General features: G+C 41.9%; 1 protein-coding gene across 1 annotated transcript in view; it reads left to right on the top strand.

The window, feature by feature from the left end:
* Positions 1-11,724, top strand: part of LOC306873457 (storkhead-box protein 2-like) — a 53,607-nt gene that overhangs the window by 36,905 nt on the left and 4,978 nt on the right. The window contains exons 2-3 of the mRNA XM_079422767.1: positions 4,542-4,694; positions 7,063-9,547. Coding sequence (XP_079278893.1) covers positions 4,542-4,694; positions 7,063-9,547 — 2,638 coding nt within the window. The remainder of the gene's footprint in view (positions 1-4,541; positions 4,695-7,062; positions 9,548-11,724) is intronic.

Here is an 11,724-nt window from a genome sequence, read left to right on the forward strand (position 1 = left end):
GCGGAGGAAGCAGAAGATCTGATGCGAGACGAGTAGGGGGCGCGCCACAATTTAGTGAGCTCGTCGTGGACTGGAAAGAAGGGGGAAGAGCGTTGGCTGAGGGCCTGCTGGCGCCCCGGGAGAAACCACTCATCCAGCCTGCTACGAGATGGCTCCTCAGGTGGAGACCACTCGAGCCCGTGCTCACTGACAGCCTTGGTCATGATACGGACGAGCTCCTCATCTGATCTGGATCTGGCGCTGCGAGAAGAGGACGGCGGTAAGAGGGCGGGGTCAGACATTGAGCCCGAAAACTCCTCTGCGTCCGAAGCCGCCAGGGAAAGGCTGTCCATCTCGTCGTCGCTCCCACCGAACGAGATCATGCCGCTCGCAACCACGGATGGACGCTGATCGGGTTGGATGAAGAGGACCGGTGATTCATCTCTCTGTGGAGACGACGAGGCACGCGGGCACTGAGCCGACGTGAGCTCGCAAGTCTCCAGCCGCTCAAGCCCTCTGCTCCCGCTGTTTTTTTCTCGCAGGTCCCTGGGAGGAAGAAAACGGGAGGGCGCGAGGGGCAGAGTCACTTTCAGAAAAGAAAGCTATCCGCGAGCGCAGAGAGGGAAGACTGAACGACTCGCAGTGCGAGCAGTCAGCCCTGACGAGAGCAGCGTCACCGTGGGATTTCCCCAAGCATGACACGCACTCAGAGTGACTGTCATCAGCGCGCAGGGGAGCCCTGCACGTCTTACAATGATGGCGTGGCATTTGCAACAACACCGAGCTCTTTTTGTGAGGCTCTTTTAGTATTCGCCGGATGGCAGCAGGTGATGGACTGGAAGCTGCAGGAGGTCCGATCCAGCTGCGAGGCATTTCAACGGCGAGTCGGCGTGAGCGAAGGGTCAGCGAAGAAGAAAAAGCTTTGTCGCTGAAGAGAAGAAATCTGAGTAGCGAAGGAGTTTTTCCCATTTCACTCGTACTACGTCTTACGACGCAGTAAGAGTGAAATATCGACAGGGAACTTAAAATTCTGAAATTCTGAATACGATACATTAGGGGAATTTTTCATTATTGATCGTACATTGTACAGAGATCAAAATTATCGTAAAAATACGATAATTATCGTACGTCTGGTAACACTGCTGAAATTTAAAGAGAATAAATGTGGAATGGATTTACACAGTAAATTGTTTAGTACTACGCTATTTGTAGGTGGATGATTAATAGACATGCATTTTATATATTTATGGTGTCTGTAAGATTTTTAAAATGGTTTTGAAAGAAGTTATTTATTTATTTAATCAAAAATACAGTAAAAACAGTAATATTCTGAAATACTATTACAATCAACATAACTGTTATCTATTTGAATGAATGCAATTTATTCCTGTGAAGACAAACTCTTCATGGTCAAAAGGCTCTTCAGAAATGTTGATTTGGCACTCAAGAAACATATCGTTTTTTTTTGTTGTTGTTTTTTTGACTTTGAATAGAAAGTTCAAAAGAACAGTATTCATTTTAAATATAAACCTTTTGCAACATTATAAATGTCTTTACTCTCATTTTGATAAATTTAATGCTTCCATGCTTAATAAAAGCATTAATTTCTTTCTCTCTAAAAAAATCTCCCTGACCCCAAAAAATGGAAAAATCTATATAATCTACTCCATATTTATATACTGCTCCATAGAATAAGGCATGATGTGTGTATATAAAAGCTGTTATTTACCTAAAAGGCCTTGTTTTTGAGCAGGTTTTGCTTAGTCTTGCAGCCAACATGATCTCCTCAATTTTTCATTAACAAGATTGAGTGTGAAGCACAAGAGCAGGAATGGAGACAGGAAGAACAGAAAAGTGGGTGCTGGAGAGAGAGAGAGAAATCCTGGCGTAGCACAGATCTGAGGAACAAGAGAGAGCAACTGGGATGCGTTGCCATAACAACGAATTCAGCAGGCCACCTACTAGCTTGTGTGTGTGTGTGAGACGGAGGAGAGGGTAAAGCAAGCAGATATGTGTGTGTGTGTGTGCCAGTGAGCAGTGCTTGAGGAGAGTAAAAAAAAAAAAAGGTGTGCATGAAGCTTGCTTGTGATTGGTCACACCTCTCCAGTCTTTGTGTTGCGTGGAGCATGTTGGGTAAGTGTCCATCGCCAGAGCCGCCTTTTCTGATGGCTGCAGCACAGAAGCAGAGGGAGGGGTCTCTCTGCGCCTCCCTCCATCCTGCTCTCTCTTTCTTTCTCTCATCCTCATACCAGCTATCCTCCCCCTACTAAAGTAAAAACAATAAAATTCATAATGGAGAGCAACTGAATTTAGCTCTAGCATGCTCATACCTCACAAAAACAACGCTAGGCCCCAGCAGTCACTAATGCTCTGTCATTTAGAGGGTTAAGAGCAGCACGTTGCTGTCTGTACAGACTCTGCTTGAACAGGGAGACACACAGGCTGGGATTTGAGTGATGGTCCTTTGCCTGCTGTACACACACACACACACACACCAGGAGAGCAGCAGCTCCGTGTGGATGATGTCATCCTATCTGCATCCTGCAGTGTTAGCAGCGCAGCTTCAGACCCTTTGTTGCCCTTTACACTATACTCGGACCAGTTTTATGGTTTCTTTTAGCATGTTGAGCTAAAAAGTGAAGCATAGCATAATCTTTAAAGGTTACATGAGTCGTTCAGGCTTATCTCTGTGTAAAACATATGGTTTTTCTGGAGATATTTTGTGGCTTCTTTCAATACACACAAATGGATGCTGGTTTTAAAGTGTTTTGTTCAAGATTATTGTTTCTATTGCTATAACTGTATCATTTATGATTGTTTCATGAACAGTGGTAAAGGATTATGCATTGTAATTCTCATATCATCCCCAAATTAGACTTCATTTCAGTATGAATAACTGTATAAATGATCCATAACAATATTCAGCCATGGTTTGGATAATGCTGACTCAGTCCTCACTATTAAACCTCATAGTGTTTGTAAATTTTACACAGGGAATACATGGCGTTTGTAAGCATATATGTGTTTTCATATTTAAGTTGCAGTTTACTAACAATATTAAGGCATTTGATGTCAGTCTAAATTTCAGACTGCAAATAATGTAGTGGATATGATTTTTTTTGGGTCACACTTTAGTTTAAGGTCCAATGCTCGCTATTAACAAACCATTAACTATGAATATTGCCTCAATAAACTCCTAAATTGCTGCTTATTAATAGTTAGTAAGGTAGTTGTTATGTTTAGGTATTGGGTAAGATTAGGTATGTAGAATATGGTCATGCAGAATATGTGCTTTATAAGTACTAATAAACAGCCAATATGTTAATAATAGGCATGCTAATAAGCAACTAGGTAATAGTGAGAATTGGCCCTATACTGAAGTAAAACTTTTTTTTAATAATGAGCTGGACAACAGTGGTTAATTCTTTATTAAAAGTCATTCCACTCTTTTGCACACTCAAATGCAGGAAAGTGGAAAAGTGACGTCTAATCTCTCAGATGTATTATGTGATGTAACATGTTTGATTTGCTCTGAGTTGCTTCTAGTAAATTCAATATGCATGGGTGTTTTTTGGGGATCAGTATTAACGCATGGCCTGGGGTCTTTCTGCCTACGCAGGCAGAGGTGCTTATTGCTGAGTCGTCAGTATAAGATCACATTTGGCAACACGCGATCAAACACCCTGGATAACCTTCACGTTACTGTTGTGACCGTATAGGATCTTGAAAACCCCTTTACACCCCTTCCTCAAACTCCTCCTTTCTCCTCTCTCCATCTTTACTGGTCCCACATTAATACTGTTGGAGATAGCAGAATCTAAGGTGGTTTTTATTTTCTTATATGTTTGTGTTCCATTAAAAAGGGTGACATTTAAGGACCAGTCAGTTTCCAAACAAGCATGTTCTTGTATAGGACTGAACATTAGCTTACACTTTATTTAGATAGTCCACTTTAGACATTACTAACAAGTAACTTTGTAACTACGTGCCAACTACATGTCAACTAATTCTCATTAAATTGCAACTACATGTCTACTAACTCTCAGTAGGGTAGGTTTACGGTTAGTAGAATAAGTTGAAATATACTTGAAAGTTTCTCATAGTCATTATGTTGTATGTATTACGGGGCTGACGAGACATGAGACGTGCGGATCCATATGCAAAGCTTTATTACAAAACATAGTCAGAAAACAGGCAGGGTCAGACAGGGGTAAACAGGTATGGCAAGGGCAAGACAGAGCAATCCGTGGAGCAAGCGTGGGTCGACGATCGGTGAACAGTATCCAAAGGGGCAAGGCAGAGAGATGTGTGGTGTGAGAGTCAATGTGGTGAGTGACATCTGGTGGTGATTGTCCGGAAGAGCATGGACCAGATTCGTGACAGTATGTTGTGTGTCCATCAAAATAAAGTGTTAGAAGATAGTAAGCAGACAGTCAGCTAATACTCTAATGACTGCTAGTTTACATGTAGTTGCAAGTTACTTACTGTAAGTAGAATGTCTAAAGTGGACTATCGAAATAAAGTTTTACCGAACATTATTTTTTGTGTGTGTCCCTCTCTAGGCGATGTATCTCCGATCAGTATGTCACCCATCAGTCAGTCTCAGTTCATCCCACTGGGAGAGATTCTGTGTCTGGCCATCTCAGCCATGAACTCTGCCCGCAAGCCTGTCACACAAGATGCGCTGATGGAGCACCTTGCCACTTGCTTCCCAGGTAGCCCTCCAGACACACTTATGAACACACACACACACACACACACACACACACACATACTTGAGTGCTGTAAACACTCTAATAGTATTTTATAACAGACATAACCACATTAAGTATTACATTTACAAGTGTATGTATATAAAACGACTTTCTGTTTTACTGGGATAATCCTCGTCAAAAAATATACATATATTTTGCCTGATAAATTGCTATTTTGGACAAGGCTCAAGTATTTGGCTTCATTATATTTGCTGAGATTATAGCACTGGCTCAAATCAATAATCAGTATTTTTTTTGGGCGAGGAATTTAAAGTAAAGAAAGACTGACCATAATATAAATATCCAAATCATTTCACTATCAAAACTACCTTTTAAAATAATGTTTTTGTTCTGTACCATTGTAATTGTTGGTTTTGATTATTGTGGCTGTTTTGGAGTGGACAATTCCAGTTTTACTTATTATTATTATTATTATATTATTATTATTATTATTATTATTATTTCATGGCACTGGTGAAAATAAAATTTATGATGACACTATAAACTTCAACAGTTTACAGATTCAAAAAACAGCTGAATGTCTAAAGCTATTTTTGTTATAATCAAATACATTATTTTCAGTCATCTATGTAGAATGACCATATGGACTGTTTTTACATTTCTGGCAGAAGTCGTCAACTTTATGTAGTGGAGAACGGAAACTACAACAATTTATTTTGCATTCTCATTTGCCCCAATAGCTCTGTATTTTTTTTAATTTAATGCCAAGGTAAGAAAAAACTAAGTATAGTGTTTTAATTTTACATTAAAATAATAATAAAAAAATCAACATTTTTATATAATCTACAAACTAAAATTCTAAAAATACATTTATATATATATATATATATATATATAAATATATATAAAATGTTGCCAGATTTATTTTGATAATTGTAGAAATCATCACATTCTGTAAAAAAAAGGTCCATTGTACACCTTATGTTACTCAGCTCTATTCAAAGAAATCAGTCAATCAAAGTGGAAAGTGTGCAAACTTCACCTGTCTGCTTTCCCTTAAAGAAGGAGTGGTAAAAAAAAGAAAAAAAAAAGGAACATAGGCTCTGGGTTGCGTCATGTTGGTATGGCAACTACCACTGTATGATGTAATGGCAGGCAACACTTAACCCTGACTAGTTACAGCTTATCTGCTCCTTTATCCGTTGTGTGTGTTTCTGTGATTGAGAGTGTTGAAAAGCTGATTTGGGTGAAGTGAGGACTTGAGTGCAGGGAGGACACCATGTACCCTGTAGTGCAGTCTACCCTGTTGGTGCTCCTTGTCTGTGAGTTACAGGCAATGCTTACTTATTTTGCACACGTGATATTAAACTAAGAGAGATATTCACAGTACTGAGTCTTACCACAAATGTAATGTCTTTTTTTGAGTGTCTAAGTTAGCCATCTTAATTGTGTATAAATATTTTTCCTCTAAAGCATACTTTGAAAGCACAGAATGGTGGATCTCAAAATATGAGAATATGGTCTGTGGTTCACTGGTGGTCTGTTAAGGTTTCCAGGTGGCCCATGAGTTGGTTATCTTATAATAACAAAATAGACCTTAATAAAATAAATAATTATAATTGATGATTGGCTGATTAATCAACTCATAACAATGAATTGATTGTTAACATTAACCTGTGATAACGTGTTTCTGATGTCTTAATAACTAAGATCAATAACAGTTATACAAGTATTCAGTCTTCTTAGTGAACAGTTATCTCAGACAGCTTAGGCTTAAGAGTTCAAATTTCCAGTCCAGCTAATGAAATAAGGACAAAACAACATATACTGTAAAATCTCTTGATTTTTCAGGAGATATTTATTTTAATATTATTATTGCATTATTTTATTTTATTATCACATGAGTTCTTATGAAGGAGGGTCACAATGGCACATTTTGTCTTATTACATTAAGGGTCTTACAGATGTGATGATGAAAGATGAGGTAATGACTGGTGTGTTGTGATTGGTGGTGGCATAAATCAGCAACCAATGCTCTTCTTTTGATTGACCTTCTGTAGTTATTTGTGTGATCACACCTACTCACGGTTAATCCTACTTTTGGCACGTCAGAGCAGTTCTGGATAATGCTGACATCAACATGAACCCACTAATCTGCTACTCCACCCTTTATTCCCCCCTTTGCACTCTATTTTTCACATCTAAGTGTTTGCCTGTTGAGCTTTTCCTTTAAAATATTAATTGGAATTGATGATTGAAGATTTATTACTATCATATCACAAATGTTAGCCAAAAAGTTTTGTGTCAGCACTTTCATTAGCACTATGAAAATGATTATGAAATTTACATGCGGTTGTATTCTCTTCAGGTGTACCCACTCCAAGTCCAGAGATCCTGCGGCACACGCTGAACATGTTGGTACGGGACAGAAAGATCTACCCCACACCAGAAGGTTACTTCATTGTTACTCCACAGACATACTTCATCACCCCCTCCCTCATCCGCACCAACAGCAAGTGGTACCACCTGGACGAGCGGCATCCTGAGCGACAGCAGCAGCAGCAACAACAACAACAGCAGCAGCAGCAGCAGCAGCAGCAGCCACCACCTCAACAGCAATGCACATCGCCACAATCTGGAACCATCACTCCCTCCACCTCTGGCTGCGTACGAGAAAGGCCTAACCCTAAGAACCACTGCGACTCCTATAACACCTACCGCGATGAGGTGCCCAGCATTCATACCTCTACAATTCAAAGAAAATCCCCAAAAGAACCCAAAGGAGATCCCCCTTCATACCCACAGCCCCCACCCCCACCACCTGCCATTCAGCACCCACCTGACCCCACCGACAAGAGCAAGAGCATGACCGCCACCTTCTCTTACAAGACAGACACACTGACCAAGAAGAAGGAGGGCAGTGGTGGGGGCAGCAGTGAGAGGCAGTCCAAGAAGTTTGGGTTGAAGCTGTTCCGCTTGAGCTTGAAGAAGGACAAGACCAAACAGCTGGCCACCTTTTCAGCACAGTTCCCTCCAGAGGAGTGGCCCTTGAGGGACGAGGACACACCGTCTGCTGCAGCGATCCCTCGTGAGGTGGAGATGGAGATCATCCGCCGCATCAACCCAGACCTGACGGTGGAGAACGTGGCCCGTCACACAGCTGTCATGAAGCGGCTGGAAGAGGAACGAGCTCAGCGCTGCAAGGCCAGCTCCTCTGCACAGCACAGTGCCCGCAGTCGCCGCAGCCGAGGCCACCGGCGCATGCCGCACGGGAAGTCGCGTTCGCACAGCAAGACGCGGGCTTCTCGGGGAGACCCCTCTGAGGGCTCCAATCTGGACCTGCCAGCAGTCAGCCTGGAGAGGGACTACCGTTTTTTCAGTCACTCTCTGGTACGCTCGCCAAGAGAGGGAATGTACACAGTGGAACGCAGAAGTGGTGGTGCCTACCTTGTCCACAGCAATCCCAACATTGCTGAGTCACACTTTCCTGTCACCCCGGAGTGGGATGTTTCGGGGGAGCTTGCAAAGAGGCGGACAGAGATGCCTTTCCCTGAGCCTTCACGTGGGACGTCACATTCTAGAGTGCACCGGAGCCACAGCCACACTCAGGATCGTAAGTCACGCAATGAGCGGCCCGACAAGGCGAAAGAGCGATCGCGTTCTATGGACAACTCCAAGGGCCCATTGGGAGGTGGAAGCTCCACGCTTGGTACGGTTGAGGATTATGACCGCAGTCCTGATGACAGAAGCCGCTACTATACCGATGATGGGACTCTGAGGGCCTCATCTCAGAAGGCCCCGCACTACTCGTGCATCATGTTTTCTGCTGCCAAGTTCAGCTCGGAAATGTCTGTACCCGATATGGGTAAATTGAGTTTGGATGACTCGAGGCTCTGCAGCCCTCTAGAACGGAACAAGAGCAGGGACAGCCTCCCAGCCTACAGTGACCTGAAGGCCCTGTCGCCGAAGCCTTTGGCTGATGACTACTTCCAGTGCAATACATCGAATGAAACAATCCTTACTGCCCCACTGCCTCTGAGCAAATCTGACCATGACACTTTAACCCCATCTGACGGAATCCGCAAGGGCTCTCCAGCTGACCGGCAGACACCACACCTCACCTCTCCTCACCCCTTGGAGTACAAAGAGGATGCCTCCACCAAGGGGCACAATGGTTCTGGCAAACCCACACCAAGCCAGACACCTGAGCCTATGCCCAATGGACGTTTGATACAGCACCAACACAACTCTGACCCAGGGGGCGGGGGAGGTGGTGGTAGTACTGGTGGCGGGGTGGACAAGAGGAAAGAGATTTTTAGTAAGGACACGTTGTTCAAACCGCCACACAATGTTTTGACTGTGAGCTATGTGGACAGTGGCTACTCAAAGTCAGGCACTTTGCGTAAGACTCCGCACATGAAATCATCCGAGGTCCTTGACACTCTGGAGACCCAACAGCCACCTAACTCCACCCCTTTGTCTGCTTCTGCTCCGGCACCTACAGGCACAGAACAGGGTGCTCCCTCCACATCTGAAGCTGCTTTTGACTATTACAACGTGTCAGATGATGACGATGAGGAGGAGGCAGAGGAGGCCTCCCTTAAAGAGGCTGCCCCGACAGAAGCAAAGGGGCGGGCAGGGGCCGGAGACGGCGGTGGAGGCGGCGGGACCATGCAGTGGTTGCTAGAACGGGAGAAAGAGCGGGATTTACAGCGGAAGTTTGAGAACAACTTGACTCTGCTTAGCCCTAAGGAGAGCGAGAATAATAGCAGCCAGAAGTCGGCTCACTCGGCCCGGCTGGACAGCATGGACAGCAGTAGTGTGACTGTAGACAGTGGGTTTAACTCCCCTCGGTAAGTGCTCACTTCATAGACAAGGTGCTACAATTGAAAACCCATATTTGAGTGTATATTTTCAGTTGTTGACCGTGAACAAGTCTTCAATGCATCAATTAACTGCCATTTGTCTTTTTTTAATTCTTATTACAAAAGACATAAGATTACATTAAAGTGCCCCTATTATGGATTTTTGAAAATTACCTCATGCAGTGTGTAACACAGCTCTAAGTGAATGAAAACATCCTGCAAAGTTTTAAATCTGAAAGTGCACCGTGTAAAAAGTTATTGTCTTTCAAAAGAAAGAGGCGACTCTGAATCATTGAAACGAGTCGTTTTTAAAACTAATCCCAAGCTAAAACTAATTTCAAGTTGACGTCAAAATGAAACATTAGCTTATTGCCCACCCACTTGTTGCATGCGCAGACCTGGGAAAACTTGGATTTTCGCGTTGATCTGAATGAAACTGCAAATTCATTCTTTGCTATTAGGTGTTGCTTTTGGAGCGTTAAAAGCTCACAAACACTGCTTTTAATGAAATCGACCAATCACCATTTCGTTTGGGAGTCGTTGAGCAAATAAGGTAAAAATAAATGCATATTATAAGAAAATAAAAGTGTTTTTTTTACCTTGCATGCTTGTCAACCTGTTGTTGGGGACTCCCAAAACCAAAATATGAACCTTTCATAACTCATAATAGGGGCACTTTAATTGAGGAAATAAAATATAACATTATGCTCACCAGAAAACATAAATTGCTAATATGCTGGAATCCACACTAGTTCTCTGACATCCCGCAAAATGAAATATTGTTTTCCATAGGTCATTTTTTGTGTGTTTTATTACAGTTTGTGATGTTTGGTTTGAAGCACATAGTTGCCATAGGGCCCATATAATTTATCCCATCTAATACTGTGATGTATGGCATGGTTTCCTCCCCTCTTCTTTGCCAAGACCACAAACCAGCACAGACAGCCTTTAAGTGGGTTTCCCAGGGCTGTGTATGTGTTAGCAGAAGCCCTTTATGAGTGAGAGGGTGAGGACTTTTTTCAGCTGCTAAAAATAAACCCCTTGTGTCTCTATGACTCATTCAGAGGGATATGGCAGGGGTAGAATAACTGAGAGAGCCTACATGTTCTGCACATGTGCTGCCTCTACTCCTTACAATACACTCTAGGAAAACTCCATAAAAAATACAGGCTTGTCAATATGAAGAAATTTTCTAGATTGATTTTTCCCAGGCGTTTTACCCGTATTTTGAATTGTATTTAATGTTTGAGGGAAATGCCTGATACTTAACAAAAAAGGCATTATTTTGACCTAATAATGACCTCATTCTCTGACTGTGTCAGTATGTCAGTTTGTCAAAACCAAGCTTTATACTGAAAATCCCACAGAAAGCCTTTCTGAATTGATTTTTGCATTGCAATTTAACAATGTATATAAGTACCAATAATATATTTTATCAATACAACTCATGCTGCTGATGAATATGTTATTTTTCTTTTTTTTTGTATTGAATTTAAATCCTTACGTTTGTAATGTTTTGAAAATTTGTGTAATGCAATGCATTTTACTGTCCTTTCTACAATCGTGTTCTGATGATTATAGTACTAGGCCATAAATAGTAGTTGTTGCCCAGTCACACTGTGATAGAGCTAAAAACCTACAAGAGAAACTGCCACACATCTCTAATTTAAGACCCCCCCCCCCAGCAGTCCCTACATGCACAACCACACACACACACACACACACACACACACACATAAAATCATTCACTATTTTCTGGATGACTCATCACATTAGTGATGATGTAATTTCACAGCTCCTGGAAAAACACCAGCATAGCTCTTGTGCATAGACATAATTTAGTTTGTGATGTTAAATACATAATATCTGAGTTTAAACTTGTTATTTAAAGCAATAGTTTTCCACAAAAATATAATTGTTTACTTAATCTTGTGTCATTCCAAACATGTATGGCTAACTTTCTTCCATGGTACACACAAAAAATTTATTTTAATTACTTTTTTTCCCCATATAATGAATTACAATGAAAGCTTCAAGCTTTAGAAAACACAAGGAACAAAATCACAATAAAAACATCACTAAATACTTGTGAACACATTTGCTACTTCTACATGAATGCACTATGGAGAACTACAGTATGTGAAGGTTTTCAGTGAATAAAGATT

The sequence above is a fragment of the Barbus barbus genome (assembly GCF_936440315.1).
Source record: "Barbus barbus genome assembly, chromosome: 8".
Lineage (NCBI taxonomy): Eukaryota > Metazoa > Chordata > Actinopteri > Cypriniformes > Cyprinidae > Barbus > Barbus barbus.